Source organism: Salvelinus sp. IW2-2015, linkage group LG15 (genome assembly GCF_002910315.2).
Source record: "Salvelinus sp. IW2-2015 linkage group LG15, ASM291031v2, whole genome shotgun sequence".
In the NCBI taxonomy this organism is placed as follows: Eukaryota; Metazoa; Chordata; class Actinopteri; order Salmoniformes; family Salmonidae; genus Salvelinus; species Salvelinus sp. IW2-2015.
Window position 1 is genome coordinate 47,316,188 of NC_036855.1, and position 21,059 is coordinate 47,337,246.

A 21,059-nucleotide genomic window follows, 5' to 3' on the forward strand; every position below is an offset into this window, starting at 1 on the left:
CCAGTAATTGAAAACGTGAATAAAACTGTAAACAACAATATACTCCATACATACATAAACTCAGCAAAAAAAGACACGTCCTCTGAATGTCAACTGTGTTTATGTTCAGCAAACTTAATATGTGTAAATATTTGTATGAACATAACAAGATAAACAACTGAGACATAAACTGAACATGTTCCACAGACATGTGACTAACAGAAATGGAATAATGTGTCCCTGAACAAAGGGGGGTCAAAATCAAAAGTAACAGTCAGTATCTGGTGTGGCCACCAGCTGCATTAAGTACTGCAGTGCATCTCCTCCTCATGCCTCCTTGCAGTATGCCTAAAGCACGTTCACGCAGATGAGCAGGGACCCTGGGCATCTTTCTTTTGGTGTTTTTCAGAGTCAGTAGAAAGGCCTCTTTAGTGTCCTATGTTTTCATAACTTTGACCTCAATTGCTTACCGTCTGTAAGCTGTTAGTGTCTTAACGACCGTTCCACAAGTGCATGTTTATTAATTGTTTGTGGTTCATTGAACAAGCATGGGAAACAGTGTTTAAACCCTTTACAATGAAGATCTGTGAAGTTATTTGGATTTTTACGAATTATCTTTGAAAGACACGGTCCTGAAGAAGGGACATTTCTTTTTTTGCTGAGTTTATATATGTACATACATACATTACCGTTCAAAAGTTTGGGGTCACTTAGAAATGTCCTTGTTTTTGAAAGAAAAGCACATTTTTGGTCCATTTAAAATAACATCAAATTGATCAGAAATACATTGGAGACATTGTTAATGTTGTAATTGAATATTGTAGCTGGAAACGGCTGATTGTTAAAAAAATTGAATATCTACATAGGCATCCATCACTCCTGTGTTCCAATGGCACGTTGTGTTAGCTAATCCGAGTTTATCATTTTAAAAGGCTAATTGATTATTAGAGAACCCTTTTGCAATTATGTTAGCACAGCTGAAAACTCTTGTGTTTATTAAAGAAGTAATAAAACTGGCCTTTTTAGACTAGTTGAGTATCTGGAGCATCTGCAGTTGTGGGTTCGATTACAGGCTCAAAATGGCCAGAAACAAAGACCTTTCTTCTGAAACTCGTCAGCCTATTCTTGTTCTGGGAAATGAATGCAATTCCATGTAAGAAATTGCCAAGAAACMAAAGATCWTGTACAACGCTGTGTACTACTTCCTTCACATAACAMGGKAAACTGGCTCTAACCAGAATAGAAAGAGGAGTGGGAGGTCCCATTCCACAACTGAGCAAGAGGACAAGTACAATAGAGTGTCTAGTTTGAGAAACAGWTGCCTCATAAGTCCTCACTGGCAGCTTCATTAAATAGTACCCACAAAACACCAGTCTCAACGTCAACAGTGAAGAGGCGACGCCGGGATGCTGGCCTTGTAGACAGAGCTCCTCTGTCCATTGAATGTATTATTTTGACCATCTTACTCTTTTCTTCTTGATGGCCAGTCTGACATATATAATTTTTTCTTTGCAACGCTGCCTAGAAGGCCAGCATCCCGGAGTCGCCTCTTCACTGTGTACTTTGAGACTGGTGTTTTGCGGGTACTATTTAATGAAGCTGCCAGTTAGATTTGGGTATGTCATTTTAGGCGAACATTTAAAAAAAGGGGCGGATCCTTTAACTGTCCTGTTGCGTAATAATCACGTTTTGGAACACTGAGTGCATTCTGACAGCACGTGCATAAACAACTCCCGCTGGGGCGACCGTTAGAAATATTTGTAGCTCACGTGTGAAAAGGTTAATCATGGTGCCCCAAGATTGCTGATGAGTTAGTTGTTACATGAGTAATTTAATCATCGTAGTAATTAAACATAGTTAATCGATTTGATAAAAGAATTGTCATCACATTAATGATAGCCAAAGACATGACAGTGTCCTTTAGTTGGAGTTTCTTTGCAGCAATTCAACCATGAAGCCCTGATTTACGCAGTCTCCTCTGAACAATTGATGTTGAGATGTGTCTGTTACTTGAACTCTGAAATCTGAGGTGCAGTTGACACTAATGAACTTATCCTCTTCAGCAGAGGTAACTCTGGGTCTTCCTTTCCTGTGGCGATTCTCATGAGAGCCAGTTTCATTATAGCGCTTGATGGTTTTTGCGACTGCACTTGAAGAAACTTTAAAAGTTCTTGAAATGTTCCGGATTGACTGACCTTCATGTCTTAAAGTAATGATGGACTGTTGTTTCTCTTAGCTTTTTTTTCAGCTGTTCTTGCCATAATATGGACTTGGTCTTTTACCAAATAGGGCTATCTTCTGTATACCACCTCTACCTTGTCACAACACAACTGATTGGCTCAAACACATTAAGAAGGAAAGAAATGCCACAAATGAACTTTATCAAGAAACACCATGTTAATTCAAATGTATTCCAGGTGACTACCTCATGAAGCTGGTTGAGAGAATGCCAAGAGTGTGCAAAGCTGTCATCAAGGCAAAGGGTGGCTACTTTGAAGAATCAAAAATATAAAATAGATTTTGATTTGTTTAACACTTTTTTTGGTTACTACATGATTCCATATGTGTTATTTCATGMTTTTTATGTCTTRGCTATTATTCTACAATGTAGAAAATAGCAAKAATAAKGAAATCCTTGAATGAGTAGGTCCCAARTTTTGACTGGTACTGTAGATGTACATACTTCCTATTATCAAATTACAGCAAACCAGAGCGTTTAAAGGGGAAATTAGGACATTACATTTAAAAAGTTGCCCCTATCACTCCCATTGATTTGTAGCTATTAGTCGCTTAAGTTAGCTGAAGCTTGTAGTGTCTTTTATAGCAGTGGGCTAAATCAGGGTTCCACGGAGTGTTTCTTGGTAGTCTTAAACAAATCTACATTGAATCAAAAGTATACACCTCACACACATGGTTACAGACTTAATACAGGTGTCTCTTTTTTATGTCAAATATAGAGTTGAAATGTATTACATTTTGTGTTTGCATCCCATTGTTACACTTTATATACAGTTGAAGTCGGAAGTTTACATACACTTAGGTTGGAGTCATTTAAAACTCATTTTTCAACCACTCCACAAATTTCTTGTTAGCAAACTATTGTTTTGGTAAGTCGGTTAGGACATCTACTTTGTGCATGACACAAGTAATTTTTCCAAAAATTGTTTACAGACAGATTATTTCACTTATAATTCACTGTATCACAATTCCAGTGGGTCAGAAGTTTACATACACCAAGTTGACTGTGCCTTTAAACAGCTTGGAAAATTCCAGAAAATTATGTCATGGCTTTAGAAGCTTCTGATAGGCTAATTGACATAATTTGAGTCAATTGGAGGTGTCCCTGTGGATGTATTTCAAGGTCTACCTTCAAACTTAGTGCCTCTTTGCTTGACATCATGAGAAAATCATAAAAAATCCCAAGACCTCAGAAAAAAAACTTGTAGACCTCCACGAGTCTGGTTCATCCTTGGGAGCAATTTCCAAACACCTGAAGGTACCACGTTCATCTGTACAACAATAGTACACAAGTATAATAACACCATGGGACCAGCGCAGCCGTCATACCCGCTCAGGAAGAAGATGCGTTCTGTCTCCTAGAGTGAACGTACTTTGGTGCGAAAAGTGCAAATCAATCCCTGAACAATAGCAAAGGACCTTGTAAAGATGCTGGAGGAAACAGGTACTTAAGTAACTATATCCACAGTAAAACGAGACCTATATCGACATAACCTGAAAAGGCCACTCAGAAAGGAAGAAGCCACTGCTTCAAAACCGCATAAAAAAGCCAGACTACGGTTTGCACATGGGGACAAAGATCAACTTTTAGGTGAAATGTCCTCTGGTCTGATGAAACAAAAATAGAACTGTTTGGCCATAATGCACCATCGTTATGTTTGGAGGAAAAAGGGGGAGGCTTGCAAGCCGAAGAACACTATCCCAACTGTGATAGATGGGGGTGGCAGCATCATGTTGTGGGGGTGCTTTGCTGCAGGAGGGACTGGTGCACTTCACAAAATAGATGGCATCATGAGGATGGAACATTTTGTGGATATATTGAAGCAAGATCTCAAGACATCAGTCAGGAAGTTAAAGCTTGGTCGCAAATGGGTCTCCAAATGGACAATGACCCCAAGCATACTTCCAAAGTTGTGGCAAAATGGCTTAAGGACAACAAAGTCAAGGAATTGGAGTGGCCATCACAAAGCCCTGACCTCAATCCGATAGAAAATGTATTTTATTGTGGGAAGCTTGTGGAAGGCTACCCGAAACGTTTGACCTAAGTTAAACAATTTAAAGGCAATGCTACCAAATACTAATTGAGTGTATGTAAACTTCTTAATTAACCACTGGGAATGTGATGAAATAAATAAAAGCTGAAAAATCATTCTCTCTACTATTAATCTGACATTTCACTTCCTTAAAATGAAGTGGTGATCCTAACTGACCTAAGATAGGGAATTTTTATTTGGATTAAATGTCAGGAATTGTGAAAAATTTAGTTTAAATGTATTTGGCTTCAACTGTACATCTCAAAAGACTGAAATATAACAAAACCGTTTGACATAGAAACACTGCATTTTCGGCGGCTTTCAACTTTGTGCAACAGTTTCCTGTTTCAACATGACAATGCCCCCTGTGCACAATGTGAGGTCCATACAGAAATGGTTTGTTGGGATCGGTGTGGAAGAACTTGACTGGCCTGCACAGAGCTCTGACCTCAACCCCATTTGAACACCTTTGGGATGAATTGGAACTCCGACTGCGAGCCAGGACAATTGCCCACATCATGTAACTCAGTCAAGCAGTTAAATCAGAACAGCATAGACTGTGAAGAGACAAACACACACACACACACACTGCATTCTCAAACACATGCTAACACACATACACATACATTTTAATATTGTTATTTTGCTGTATTATTGATTTTGTATTGTAGATATGTCATTTTAGAGTAGTGTGTAGTGTTATGTATTGTTTTATTGTATGTAATTGTGATTGGACCACAGGAAGAGTAGCTGCTGCCTTGGCAGCATCTAATCTGGATACGGGAATAAATAAAATATAAAAAATATGACACTACTTTTCACCAGGGGTAATAGGGCTCTGGTCAAATGTAGTGCACTATATAGGGAATATTGTGCCATTTGGGACACAGTTCCAGTTGGTGTCGCACCTGGAAGGGGGTGACTTTGAAGTAACTTTGAAATTTGAGAGGCACACAGGGACCATGGAGGAGCGGAACCTGAGACAAATTGACGCGTGTAACTGTACTTGTAGCTATTTATTTCGAAAGCCCATTTCTGGATGAGGAAGACCGTTTTATAGAGGCGAGAGCCTGCGTTCTCTCCCTTTCTTTGTGAATCTGTGTATATCCCTGTCTCTATGCATTTACATTCATTTTGTGGGTAATGTGCCATTATTCTGTAGTTTGTTTTTGCAAGTGTTGAGGGTCAGTCTAAAATGTAATTATCCTTCTTCTACAAGGATGCAAGCACACTAATTTACTCAAACAACCAACTTACATACAGTATAACACTGTACATTRAATATGAAACATTTTGACTTTWGACTTCCTGGTCATATTTAAAAAGGGTCTGTTTCTCTTTTGCATCTGTGCTTTTCCATATGCTACGAAAGTCAATAATTGTTTGACATCATGTAATTATTGGAAACAACATATCGCTAACATGCTAATTCTAATCTATTGTTAATTGCCCCTGAGGGGACAAATAAAGTTGTAATGAATTTATTTGCTTGAATGTGTGTKTTTGGTTTGTGTTTGCAGAACGGGATGATGGTGAGAGTGACAGAGAACTGTCCAGAGCTCAACTGCACCCTCAAGGAACAGATCCTACCTGACAACAGGTGCTGTAACATCTGCAAAGGTTGGTCCTTCAAATTTAAAGTTGCTTGCTATTGGTTCAGCCCTCATTCCCTCTCCCCTTGCAGTATCTCATTGGCTGAGCCGTCATCTTCCGCTGCCCAACATTTACTGAGTATGAATCATTCCTCATCTTCGTCTATCATTGGTCCCACCCTTAAAACCCGTTGTCTTCCATTGGACCAGCCCAGTGATTAACTTCTTATGGGCAGGTGGGACTGTAGCGTCCCACCTGGCCAACATCTGGTGAAATTGCAGAGCGCGAAACTCAAACTACAGAATTATAAATATTTAACTTTCATAAAATCAGAAGTGTAATACATCAAAATAAAGCTTAACTTCTTGTTAATCCAGCCGCTGTGTCAGATTTCAAAAAGGCTTTACGGCGAAAGCACACCATGCGATTATCTGAGGACAGRGCCCCGCATACAAAAGCATGACAAACATATTTCAACCAGGCAYGTGCGCCACGACAGTCAGAAATAGCGATATAATAAATGCCTTGCCTTTGATGATCTTCTTCTGTTGGCACTCCAAAAGGTCCCAGATACATCACAAATGGTCCTTTTGTTCGATAATGTCCTTCTTTATATCCATAAAAACTCAGTTTAGCTGGCGCGCTTCAGTTAATAATCCAGCCAGTTTCCCTCCATCAAAATGCATACAAAATGAATCCCAAACGTTACTAATAAACTTTTCCAAACAAGTCAAACAACGTTTATAATCAAACCTTAGGTACCCTAATACGTAAATAAACGATAAAATTTAAGACGGAGAATCGTTATTGACTTTACTGGAGAAAAATACCAAAGAACGTGCTCTCTTCCACACGCTTGGAAACACTAAAGCCAAAATGGGAGCCACTACAAAAAAACTACAATTTCTGGCTCATTTTTCCAAAAACCAGCCAGAAACTCTTTCTAAAGACTGTTGACATCTAGTGGAAGCCCTAGGAACTGCAATCTGGGAGGATTTCACCTTATAARGTTTTCAATGGCTGTCACTTTTATTATAAGTGCACTATATATGTATAATATATATAATTATATAAAACCCCTTAGATATTCTCACAGATCAGGTTTGCCCTCATAAAAATGCCCCTTAGATATTAATTTAGAATCCTCCAATCCTCAAAATTTAATTATTGACGGAGAGTCACGTCATTGAAAAACATTTTTGGAGATATACTGTAGGCCTACTGTAGGCGACATGAGTCTCACTAGTGTTGAGTAATGTGCTGTTAAAAGTGTTGTAGGTTTATATATTTTATTTAACCTTTATTTTACTACAGGTCTACTTACTCTGTTGGCATCTTGACCCAGTTTATGCCCTCATTTGCAATGCAAACCATCACGAATTACTATGGGAATAAATYGAAGAGACAAGTGGAAGGGGGGAAAAGTAAGGAACTTCTCTGTCAGCCCTGGAGGCCTTTTCAAAACATGATTCTCAAGGGCTATTAGCAGAACAAKAGACACGATGTGATCCCAAAAACACCTCTCTGACATAGGGTCCAGCATATCTCTTGATGATGATCGGGCTTGGGCRGACACGGGCTTCTTTATATAATTAACATTTCATTAATTATTTATTTTTCCATATTTTTCTCATTGTTTTGTGATAAAAAAATAAAATGAACTTTTAAATTAAATTCTTTAAAAGTCCTGTTTAAGTAATATTTTAGTATCTTGATACTTTGTGCAAGGCAATTGATCAGCATTAAAAACTTTGTGGATGGGGCCTCCTGAGTGGCGCAGTGGTCTAAGACACTGCATTGCTACAGATGCTAGTTCGATACCCGTTCCGGCCGCGACTGGGAGACCCATGAGGCGACACACAATTGGCCCAGCGTRGTCCGAGTTAAGGGAGGGTTTGACCGGGCGGTGGGCTTTTGGTTTCTCTCCCTCTAAAAACAGGGAGAGAAAACAACCGTAGCAAACTGAATTCTGGCGCACCCCCTTTCCCCGTTACCCACGGCCACATGGCGCACCCCCAATATCAAGGTGCACATGGGCCTATTTATATAATGAGTATGAATTTGGAGGGCAGAAATGATTAAATATTAAAGCATTAGAGTTTTAAGAATTGTGTGTGTTCAATTATTGTGACATTGTTGCATTTAAGCATATTGAAGTTAGAAGCAATAGGATTTGAAGCAATAGCCTACCCGCGTGTAGTCAACTATTTCAYCACCATTTCGCACTGCTCTGAGACAAGCATGGGGACTGGTCTTGATAAATCAATGAGKTTTTTATTTTCACTGAATCTCCATTTGGGTATTGGTTAGACTACAATTAGGGTGTGGACATGTTATGCACTTAGTGCTGTAGCCTACTCCCGACCYGTCAAGTTGTACAGCGCCATATTTTCTGAGGGTTTCATTTAAAAAATGTATTTGAATAGAAACACCATAATATTAATCKAATTATTTAAGCTGTTTCTAAAAATCAATCCCATATACTATGTTCTTACAAAAAAAGGTTTTAAATTCTCTAGTACAGCCAATATTAAAGACTGTCAAATGCTTATCAAAGATGCCCTCTGGTGCTCAAACTAACACTAACTAGCATTAATGGCAACAATGGCTGACAATTAAATAACGTGCCATGGAATTATGTGGCAGCCCGCAAGGTGTGCTACCATATGACACAAGTTTTACCTGAATAACCACTGTGCGTTTCCTTTCTATCTCCTTCGTGGCATCAGCCAAACTTCCACCTCTGACTCTCTGATTCTTTGTACATGTAAGACCTCTTCTGAGAAAGAGGGAGGGAGGGAGGTAGAGAAAGAGAGAATATGACAGAGAAAGAAAGACAGAGGGAGGGAGAAAGAGAGAGAAAAATGTCAGAGAAAGAGAGTATATGCAGAGAGCGAGATTACAGAGAAGGAAAGGGAGGGATAAAGAGAGAAAAACATGTCAGAGGGAAAGAGACTTTTAGTTTTTCTTTAATGATACATACTCATTTCGTTAACCTCACAACCACCACCGCCCCCCCCCCCCCCTTTCAGAAATAAATATCACCTTGCCCTCTACCCCTTGATACCACACAACATCATACATCACAATAACCAAAACCTCACCACTTCTACAACCGTATATCCAACCCATTCTCCCCAGCTATACAGACGGCCTCACCAACACACCATATCTCCTGAAACATCTCCACACTTTTTATCATTTCATGGAACTCAAATTCCACTCTAAGGCGCACAGAGACCATCCCATTAAATAATAGTAAAGGGTCTGTTATCCCCCCACCTTTGACCCCGTTCCTCCTTGTTAGCCAAATAACCAACTTTGCCTGAGCAAACAAAAATTCTAACACACATTTGGCCTTTTCCTTATTCGAATACCTGTACTCCATTATAAACATCCCGACAGTAAACTCCACCCCCTACCTCTCACACAGACATTCCAACAGAGACATTAATGCCATTAACCTGAGGCACACAGAAAACATGATGCACAGTTTCACTCATGACACAGAAAGGACAAARCTGTCCGACTCCCGGGTCGCCCCATGCCAACCAGCTGTTAGTGGCCAGGTCTCCATGTAGAACCCTCCACTGGAGGTCCCCTGATATCTTTGGTACTGGGAGTTTGTAGAGCCTCTCTATCTAAAACCCACCACACTCTCTGCCACACATTTCCCCTACCACTGATGTGCCTTCACTCCTGTTAGGCTCCTAATGTTCCTCACGTTAATGCAGAGGTTGTAGAGGGCTTTACCTCCCACTCCCTCAAACTCCCCCAGGCTTGGAGTGTTAAAATGTAACAAGTCCTCCATACCCTCTTGCCAGMCTCCAGTCTCTGCTGTCATCTTCAGTGGCGGAAACATTGTGGCCCATCCCCCTTTGGCTGCTGCAACACCCCCCTTACCTCAGARAGTGCCTCCTGGACCTCCCCCAGGAATTTCTCCAGCAGCCTAAGAGATGTTAGTCCTGTATGTTGTGCCAGGACTTCCGAGGCTTATACCCCTCCGCATCCGAAGGTCACCCAGTAAACCCGCTGCCATCAGTCGCTTCTGCAGGATGGCCGATTGAACCAATCTCAAAAGGATGTCTAGATTCTGGAAGATAGGCTCCTCCACACACCCACAGCCCAGGCTCCAAACCGCCTTCTCGTGTGGTCCTTAGCAGCTGCCAGGCCCTCAGCACTGCAGAGTAAAAATCAGAGAGACCTGCTGTACTCAGCCTCTCCAGTCTCATGATGAACAGCTGCCGGTCCAACCCTAATCCATCAGCGTGCATTCTGGTTCACTCCAGCCGACATCAGTATGGTACAGCAGTCTCTGCGCCACCTTTAGTTGTAATGCAGCCACCCTGCTCTCCAGTTCTACCAGGCCCTATACTCCTTCGTGGACAGACATGTGCAACACTGCCCGACTAGAAAAAATCCACCAGCTTGCGTTGCGGGGGGATTTCAGAGGTTCAGAGGGGGGATTTCACAGAGAGTTGGACTGGCACTACTCATTACTGGGAATGAAGGGAGAGATGGGTTCAGATCAAGAGAGGAGACGACTGAGTCGTCTACTGTACATGCAGGCCTGTGTCTGCCTGCCTGCCTCTCTGTGTCTGTCAATCATCTGTCTGGTTGTCTGGTAGATTGGCTGTCTGTCTGTGTGCACCTGTTTGATGGATTACACTCGCTCTTCTCAGCAGGCATTTTTCCTGTAGATTATTTATTGTGTGTTTGTCTGGGGAAAGCTACAAACTCAAAGCGTTCCAAAAAATCATAGCGTTTCCATGGCCCATTCTTTGCTCTTGGTACTATAGTTTTGTGAACTTTTGAGTTTGTGTTAGAATATGGTGATAGATCAACAACATATTCTCTAATTCCTGAAAATTTGATTTTGGGTTACAAGCTTTTTCCAGGAATGCCGGCTCATTTTCTACCTCACCACTTTGCCCAACCCTACTGTCAGCACCCTGTGTGATCCCAGTCAAACCCAGACTGTTGAGTCAGAAGTTTGTCCCCCTCTCTCCCAGGCTACGACTTCTGCTCAGAGGGACTCATTTGTGGGGAYAATTCGGAGTGTAAAAACCGGAATACCAGAGCGGAGTGTGAGTGCAAGAGCGGCTTTGCCTCCATCCATGGGGACTCCACATACTGTGAAGGTAGGCAGCTGTGAACTATTTGACTGGGTCTTTGGGTAGAAGACTCTGAACTAGCTGGGTTTTGAGAGCTTGTTTTGTGTATGTGGAAGTTGTATTTCTTTATTGCAAAGAGGACTAGGAGTAGAGTGAAGTTGCCCCTGCATGCTGATCTTGGGTGAGTTTAGCATTTCCCACACTAATGGTTAAGGTTGTGGGAGGGGAAGCTGATCCTAGATCTGTACCTAGATTTCTGAATTATAGTGAATTATATTATCTCTATGGTTGAGTGGATATGAGGGTATGTGAGATGCCTGGCCCATTCCATACAGTAGATGCCTGAGAGAGAGCTTGGCTGATGAGATGTTCAACTACCTCTGGCATTAGCAGGACATTTCAGAAACAAAATGTATTTGTTCAGTATTTGTATTGATTTGTATTTAAGGCAGCAGCTACTCTTCCTGAGGTCRAAAAACATGAAGGCACTTACATTATATATAAAACAAAATATAAAGCAGTTCATCATATAACATTAATGCACCACTACATATCTACAATAAAACATGTACAGTATAATACCACCATACAACAATATTACAATGTATGTGTGTATAGAGTGTGTGTGCAAGCGCTTGTGTGCACATGTGTGTGTAAGTACCTTTGTGTGTGTCTTTTCACAGTCCCTGGTGTTCCATATGTTGTATTGTTACCTGTTTTTGTATCTGATTCTACTGCTTTCKTCAGTTACCTGATGTGGAATAGAGTTCCATGTAGTCATGGCTCTATGTAGTACTGTGCGCCTCCCATAGTCTGTTCTGGACTTGGTGATTGTGAAGAGACCTCTGGTGTCCGAGCTGTGTGCTAGTATTTTAAACAGACAGCTCGGTACATTCAGCTTGTCAACATTACAAAAACCAGTAGTGATGAAGTCAATCTCTCCTCCACTTAGAGCCATGAGAGATTGACATGCATATCATTAATGTTAGCTCCCAGAGTACTTTTAAGGGCCAGCTGTGCTGCCCTGTTCTGAGCCAATAATAATTTTCCTAAGTCCTTCTTTGTGGCACCTGACCACACTACTGAACAGTAGTCTAGGTGTGACAAAACTAAGGCCTGTTGGACCTGCCTTGTTGATAGTGTTAAGAAGCGCTTTATTATAGACAGACTTCTCGCCATCTTAGCTACTGTTTTATCAATATGTTTTGACCATGACAGTTTACAGTCCAGGGTTACTCCAAGCAGTTTAGTCACCTCAACGTGCTCATTTTTCACATTATTCATTACACAACGATTTAGTTGAGGTTTAGGGTTTAGTGAATGATTTGTCCTAAATACAATGCTTTTAGTTTTTGAAATATTTAGCAATAACTTATTCCTTGCCACCCATTCTGAAACAAACTGCAGCTCTTTAAGTGTTGCAGTCATTTCAGTAGCTYTAGTAGCTGACGTGTATAGTGTTGAGTCATTCGCATACATACAGTGCTGTGAAAAAGTATTTGCCCCCTTCCTGATTTCTTATTTTTTTGCACATTTGTCACACTTAAATGTTTCAGATCATCAAACAAATTTAACCCAAGTAAACACAAAATGCAGTTTTTAAGTGATGATTTTATTTATTAAGGGAAAAAAGCTATCCGAACCGTCATGGCCCTATGTGAAAAAGTAATTGCCCCCTAAATAACTGGTTGTTCCACCCTCAGCAACAACTGCAATCAAGCGTTTGCGATAACTGGCAATGAGTCTTTCACATCGCTGTGGAAGAATTTTGGCCAACTCTTCTTTGCAGAATTCTTTTAATTCAGCCACATTGGAGGGTTTTCGAGCATGAACCGCCTTTTTAAGGTCACGCCACAGCATCTCAATCGGATTCAAGTCCGGACTTTGACTAGGCCACTCCAAAACCTTCATTTAGTTTTTTAATCCATTCAGAGGTGACTTGCTGATGTGTTTGGATCATTGTCCTGCTGCAGAACCCAAGTGCGCTTCAGCTTGAGGTCAGGAACTGATGGCCGGACACTCTAGTTCAGGATTTTTGGTAGAGAGCAGAATTCATGGTTCCATCAATCACAGCAAGTCGTCCAGGTCCTGAAGTAGCCCCAGACCATCACACTACCACCACCATATTTGACTGTTGGTATGATGTTCTTTTTCTGAATGCTGTGTTACTTTTACGCCAGATGTAACGGGACGCACATCTTCCAAAAAGTTCTACTTTTGTCTCGTCAGTCCACAGAATATTTTCCCAAAAGTCTTGGGATCATCAAGATGTTTTTTGCCAAAAGTGAGACGAGCCTTTATGTCCTTTTTGGTCAGCAGTGGTTTTCGCCTTAACTCTGCCATGGATGCCATTTTTGCCCAGTCTCTTTCTTATGGTTGAGTCATGAACACTGACCTTAACTGAGGCAATGTGAGCCTGCAGTTCTTTAGATGTTGTGGGGGTTCTTTTGTGACCTCTTGGATGAGTCGTCGCTGCGCTCTAGGTAATTTTGGTAGGCCGGCCAAACCACTGTTCCAAGTTTTCTCCATTTGTGGATAATGGCTCTCACCGTGGTTTGCTGGAGTCCCAAAGCTTTATAAATTGATTTGTAACCCTTTCCAGACTGATAGATGTCAATTACTTTGTTTCTCATCTGTTCCTGAATTTCTTTGAATCCGGCATGATGTCTTGCTTTTTGAGATCTTGGCCTACTTCACTTTGTCAGACAGGTTCTATTTAAGTGATTTCTTGATTCAACAGGTCTGGCAGTAATCAGGTCTGGGTGTGGCTAGTGAAATTGAACTCAGCTTTCCAAAAAATGTGATAACCTCTCTGGATATGTGGGACGGTAGCGTCCCACCTGGCCAACATCCAGTGAAAATGCAGAGCCAAATTCAAATAAATTACTAAAAGAATTTTACTTTCATGAAATCACACATTCAATATACCAAATCAAAGCTATACTGGTTGTGAATCCAGCCAACATGTAAGATTAAAAAAATGCTTTACGGCGAAAGCAAACAATGCTATTATCTGCGGATAGCACCCAGCTAACAATCCCAGACCATCATATTTCAACCTCCCGGCGCGACACAAAACGCAGAAATAAAGATATAATTCATGCCTTACCTTTGACAAGCTTCTTCTGTTGGCACTCCAAATGTCCCATAAACATCACAAATGGTGCTTTTGTTCAATTAATTCCGTCAAATATATCCAAAATGTCATTTATTTGGCGCGTTTGATCCAGAAAAACACCGGTTCCAACTTGGACAACGTGACTACAAAATATCTCAAAAGTTACCTGTAAGCTTGTCCAAACATTTCAAACTACTTTTGTAATACAACTTTAGGTATTTTTTTACAAAATAACTATAAAATTGAAGACGGGATGATGTGTGTTCAATACCGGAGAAAACAATGTGTAGCATGCTTTCTGGTCACGCGCCTCTAACAAACAGTACACTTCACTGGAGCCTCATTCTGAACATGGCTACTTCTTCATTCTCAAAGGAAAAACCTCAACCAATCTAAAGATTTGACATCCAGTGGAAGCGATAGGAACTGCAGGAAGTCCTTAGAAATCTGGATTCCCAATGAAAATCCATTGAAAAGAGAGTGACCTCAACAAAAAAAAGTGAAAATGCTGCCCCTATCCTAGAGAAGTTAACCACAGTAAATTCATGATTTAACTTCTCTAGGATAGCATTTTCACATTTGGATGAAAGCGTGCCCAGAGTAAACTGCCTCCTATTCAGTCCCAGATGCAAATATATGCATATTATTATTAGTATTGGATAGAAAACACTCTGACGTTTCTAAAACTGTTTGAAGCATGTCCGTGACTATAACATAACTTATTTGGCAGGCAAAAACCCAGAGGACAAACCATTCAGATTTTCTTTCTTTTAGGTCACTCTCTTTCAATGGGTTTTCATTGGAATCCAGATTTCCAAGGGACCTTCCTGAGCTAACAGACGTATTTGTCATACCTTTTGCCTCATCCCTCTCAAACAAAACATGTTTAAATTCCTCATCAATCCAAGAGGATTTACAATATGTTTCATGTTTCTTAACTTCTTCAGGCTGCAAGCCCGACACCGGTACACTTATGACAACATCCAGCTCAAGTGCAGGGCGCGAAATTCAAAATATATTTTTTAGAAATATTTAACTTTCACACATTAACAAGTCCAATACAGCATTTGAAAGATAAACATCTTGTGAATCCAGCCAACATGTCCGATTTTTAAATGTTTTACAGCGAAAACACCACGTATATTTATGTTAGCTCACCACCAAATAGAAAAAAGGACAGACATTTTTCAGCACAGGGTAGCATGAAACACCAACTAAACCAATCCTAACTAACCAAATCCAACCAATACAAAAACAACTTCATCAGATGACAGTCCTATAACATGTTACACAATAAATCTATGTTTTGTTAGAAAAATGTGCATATTTGAGTATAAATCAGTTTTACATTGATGCTACCATCACAGCTCCGTCAGAAATAGCACCGAAGCAACCAGAGTAATTACAGACACCAACGTACATACCTAAATACTCATCATAAACATTTCTGAAAAATATATGGTGTATAGCAAATGAAAGACAAAGATCTTGAATACAGCCATATTTCCGATTTTTTTAAGTGTTTTACAGAAAACACAATATAGCGTTTATTAGCTTACTACAATAGCTAACACACAACAGCATTGATTCAAGGCAAACGGTAGCGATAGCACAGTTCGACAGATATATGAAATAGCATCCCAAATGTGTCCTACTTTTGGTGATCTTCCATCAGAATGTTGTACAAGGGGTCCTTTGTCCAGAACAGTCGTTGTTTGGGTTTAGAACGACCTCTTTCCCTCTTGAATTAGCAAGCACACTGGCCCAGTGGCGCGAAGCTCTCCTTCGGTGAACAAAGTCAAACAACGCAACACGCCTAACGTCCCGAATAAATTTCAATAATCTAATAAAACTATATTGAAAAAACATACTTTACGATGATATTGTAACATGTATCAAATAAAATCAAAGCCGGAATAGTATTCGCCTATAACGACAGCTTTCCAGAAGGCGATTCCAGTTCATCTTCGCGCTTCGAAAAAACAGGAAATGGCGGACATATCATTCCAAGAAGATTTATTCGACCTCAGACCAAGATAAATCACTTCATTTCTTCTCTCACTTCCTCTTGACATCTAGGGAAGGTGTATGACATGCATGTATACCAATACGTATCATGCCCATTTATAAGGCAAGCCTTTGAACAGAGACCTCGATTTCAGAAAATCTCACTTCCTGTCAGGAAGTGGGCTGCAGAATGAGTTCTGTTTCACTCAGAGAAATAATTCAAACGGTTTTAGAAACCGTAGAGTGTTTTCTATCCAATAGTAATAATAATATGCATATTGTACGAGCAAGAATTGAGTACGAGGCCGTTTGAAATGGGCACCTTTTTCCAGGTTACTCAATACTGCCTGGGTACATGCTTAATAGTAAGCAATTGTATAAATGTGTCAAGTGCAGAGTCTGGTTGCTCCTCATTACACACCACAGACCAGCAAATATTCTTTACATCATCAACATAAGAATCACTAGAAAACGTATTGTAAATCAAATCAAATGTTATTTGTCACATGTGCCGAATAAAACAGGTGTAGATCTTACAGTGAAATGCTCACTTACAAGCCCTTAACCAACAATGCTATTTTAAGAAAATACCTAATAAAAGGGGGGGGGGTAAGAGATAAGAATAACAAATAATTAAAGAGCAGCAGTAAATAACAATAGCGGGGCTATATACAGGGGGTATCGGTACAGAGTCAATGTGCGAGGGCACCGGTGTCGAGGTAATTGAGGTAATATGTACATGTAGATATAGTTATTTTTGTGATTATGCATAGTCCTGGTTGTGATTTGATTAGCTATTTGGGAGTCTTATGGCTTGGGGGTAGACGCTGTTTAGAAGCCTCTTGGACCTAGACATGGCGCTCCGGTACCGCTTGCCGTGCGGTAGCAGAGAGAACAGTCTATGACTAGGGTGGCTGGAGTCTTTGACAATTTTTAGGGCCTTCCTCTGACACCGCCTGGTATAGAGGTCATTGATGGCAGGAAGCTTGGCTCCGGTGATGTACTGGGCCGTTGTCGTGCCCTCTTGTCGTGCCCTCTTCACAACAGTCTCAGTGTGCTTGGACCATGTTAGTTTGTTGGTGATTTGGACGCCAAYGAACTTGAAGTTCTCAACCTGCTCCACTACAGCCCCGTCGATGAGAATATGGGTGTGCTCTGTCCTCCRTTTCCTGTAGTCCACGATCATCTCCTTTGTTTTGAACACGTTGAGGAAGATGCTGTTGTTCTTGCACCACAAGGTCAGGTCTCTGACCTCTTCCTTATAGATTCTCATCGTTGTCGGTGATCAGGCCTACCGTTGTTGTGTCATCAGCAAACTTAATGATGGTGTTGGAGTCATGCCTGGCTGTGCAGTCATGAGTGAACAGCGAGAACAGGAGTGGACTGAGCACACACCCCTGAGGGGCCCCTGTGTTGAGGATCAGCATGGCGGATGTTTTGTTACCTACCCTTACCACCTGGAGTTGAAAGCTGAGCTGTAGTCAATGAATTGCATTCTCACATAGGTGTTCCTTTTGTCCAGGTGTGAATGGGCAGTGTGGAGTGCAATAGAGATTGCATCATCTGTGGATCTGTTGGTGCAGTATGCAAATTGGAGTGGGTCTAGGGTTTCTGGGATAATGGTATTGATGTGATCCATGACCAGTCTTCAAAGCAGTTCATGGCTACATACATCAAATCAAATCAAAGTTTTTTTGTCAAGTCCGCCGAATACAACAGGTGTAGACCTTACAGTGAAATGCTTACTTACAGGCTCTTACCAATAGTGCAAAAAGGTATTAGGTGAACAATAGGTAAGTAAAGAAATAAAAACAACAGTAAAAAGACAGTGGAAAAAAGTAGCGAGGCTACATACAGACACTGGTTAGTCAGGCTGATTAAGGTAGTATGTACATGTAGATATGGTTAAAGTGACTATGCATTTATGCTGAACAGAGAGATGCAGTAGCGTAAAGAGTGGGTGGTGGTGGCGGGACACAATGCAGATAGCCCGGTTAGCCAATGTGCGGGAGCACTGGTTGGTTGGGCCAATTGAGGAGTATGTACATACAGTAGGGAGAACAAGTATTTGAAACACTGCCGATTTTGCAGTTTTCCTACTAACAAACATGTAGAGGTCTGTAATTTTTATCATAGGTACACTTCAACTGTCAGAGACGGAATTAAAACAAAAATCCAGAAAATCACATTGTATGATTTTTAAGTAATTAATTTGCATTTTATTGCATGACATAAGTATTTGATACATCAGAAAAAGCAGATTAATATTTGGTACAGAAACCTTTGTTTGCAATTACAGAGATCATATGTTTCCTGTAGTTTTGACCAGGTTTGCACACACTGCAGCAGGGATTTTGGCACTCCTCCATACGGACCTTCTCCAGATCCTTCAGGTTTCGGGCTGTCGCTGGGCAATACGGACTTTCAGCTCCCTCCAAAGATTTTCTATTGGGTTCAGGTCTGGAGACTGGCTAGGCCACTCCAGGACCTTGAGATGCTTCTTATGGAGCCACTCCTTAGTTGCCCTGGCTGTGTGTTTCGGGTCGTTGTCATGCTGGAAGACCCAGCCACGACCCATCTTAATGCTCTTACTGAGGGAAGGAGGTTGTTGGCCAAGATCTCGTGATACATGCCCCATCCATCCTCCCTCAATACGGTGCAGTCGTCCTGTCCCCTTTGCAGAAAAGCATCCCCAAAGAATGATGTTTCCACCTCTATGCTTCACGGTTGAGATGGTGTTCTTGGGGTTGTAATATCCTTCTTCTTCCTCCAAACACAGAGGTCTACAATTTTGTTTCTGGTGTCCTTTGACAGCTCTTTGGTCTTGGCCATAGTGGAGTTTGGAGTGTGACTGTTTGAGGTTGTGGACAGGTGCTTTTATAACTGATAACAAGTTCAAACAGGTGCCATTAATACAGGTAACGAGTGGAGGACAGAGGAGCCTCTTAAAGAAGAAGTTACAGGTCTGTGAGAGCCAGAAATCTTGCATGTTTGTAGGTGACCAAATACACTGCTCAAAAAAATAAAGGGAACACTTAAACAACACAATGTAACTCCAAGTCAATCACACTTCTGTGAAATCAAACTGTCCACTTAGGAAGCACACTGATTGACAATAAATTTCACATGCTGTTGTGCAAATGGAATAGACAAAAGGTGGAAATTATAAGCAATTAGCAAGCACCCCCAATAAAGGAGTGGTTCTGCAGGTGGTGACCACAGACCACTTCTCAGTTCCTATGCTTCCTGGCTGATGTTTTGGTCACTTTTGAATGTGCGGTGCTTTCACCTAGTGGTAGCATGAGACGGAGTCTACAACCCACACAAGTGGCTCAGGTAGTGCAGCTCATCAGGATGGCACATCAATGCGAGCTGTGGCAAGAAGGTTTGCTGTGTCTGTCAGCGTAGTGTCCAGAGCATGGAGGCGCTACCAGGAGACAGGCCAGTCCATCAGAGAACGTGGAGGAGGCCGTAGGAGGCAACAACCCAGCAGCAGGACGCTACCTCCGCCTTTGTGCAAGGAGGAGCAGGTGGAGCACTGCCAGAGCCCTGCAAAATGACCTCCAGCAGGCCACAAATGTGCTGTGTCTGCTCAAACGGTCAGAAACAGACTCCATGAGGGTGGTATGAGGGCCCGACGTCCAGGTGGGGGTTGTGCTTACAGCCCAACACCGTGCAGGACGTTTGGCATTTGCCAGAGAACACCAAGATTGGTAAATTCGCCACTGGCGCCCTGTGCTCTTCACAGATGCAAGCAGGTTCACACTGAGCACGTGACAGATGTGACAGAGTCTGGAGACGCCATGGAGAACGTTCTGCTGCCTGCAACATCCTCCAGCATGACTGATTTGGCGGTGGGTCAGTCATGGTGTGGGGTGGCATTTCTTTGGGGCCGCACAGCCCTCCATGTGCTCGCCAGAGGTAGCCTGACTGCCATTAGGTACCGAGATGAGATCCTCAGACCCGTTGTGAGACCATATGCGGTGGAGTTGGCCCTGGGTTCCTCCTAATGCAAGACAATGCTAGACCTCATGTGGCTGGAGTGTGTCAGCAGTTCCTGCAGAGGAAGGCATTGATGCTATGGACTGGCCCGCCCGTTCCAGACCTGAATCCAATTGAGCACATCTGGGAATCATGTCTCGCTCCATCCACCAATGCACGTTGCACACAGACTGTCCAGGAGTTGGCGGATGCTTTAGTCCAGGTCTGGGAGGAGATCCCTCAGGAGACATCCGCCACCTACTCAGGAGCATGCCCAGGAGTTGTAGGGAGGTCATACAGGCACGTGGAGGCCACACACACTACTGAGCCTCATTTTGACTTGTTTTAAGGAACATTACATCAAGTTGGATCAGCCTGTGGTGTGGTTTTCCACTTTAATTTTGAGTGTGACTCCAATCCAGACCTCCATGGGTTGATAAATTTGATTTCCATTGATAATTTTTGTGTGATTTTGTTGTCAGCACATTCAACTATGTAAAGCAAAATATATTTAATAAGAATATTTCATTCATTCAGATCTAGGATGTGTTATTTTTGTGTTCCCTTATTTTTTTGAGCAGTGTACATATTTTCCACCATAATTTGCAAATAATTATGACGAAGAGGAGGAGGAAGAGGAAGAAATAGCCGTTACAGTATATCCACAGTTAACGATTCCTATATCAACATAACCTGCAAGGCTACTCAGCAAGGAAGAAGTCACTGCTCCAAAACCGCAATAAAAAAGCCAGACTACGGCTTGCAACTGCACATGGGGACAAAGATCAACTTTTTGGAGAAATGTCCTCTGGTCTGATGAAACAAAAACTGAACTGTTTGGCCATAATGACCATCTTTATATTTGGAGGAAAAAGGGTGAGGATTGCAAGCCGAAGAAAACCATCCAACCGTGAAGCACGGGGGTGGCAGCATCATGTTGTGGGGGGCTTTGCTGCAGGAGGGACTGGTGCACTTCACAAAATAGATAGCATCATG

The 21,059-nt window shown here is 41.7% G+C and overlaps 1 protein-coding gene across 1 annotated transcript in view; it reads left to right on the forward strand.

Annotated features, from left to right (window-relative positions):
- LOC111974393 (protein kinase C-binding protein NELL1) overlaps positions 1-21,059 on the forward strand; it is a 372,315-nt gene that overhangs the window by 67,578 nt on the left and 283,678 nt on the right. The window contains exons 8-9 of the mRNA XM_070447366.1: positions 5,771-5,870; positions 10,856-10,984. Of these exons, the coding sequence (XP_070303467.1) occupies positions 5,771-5,870; positions 10,856-10,984 (229 nt within the window). The remainder of the gene's footprint in view (positions 1-5,770; positions 5,871-10,855; positions 10,985-21,059) is intronic.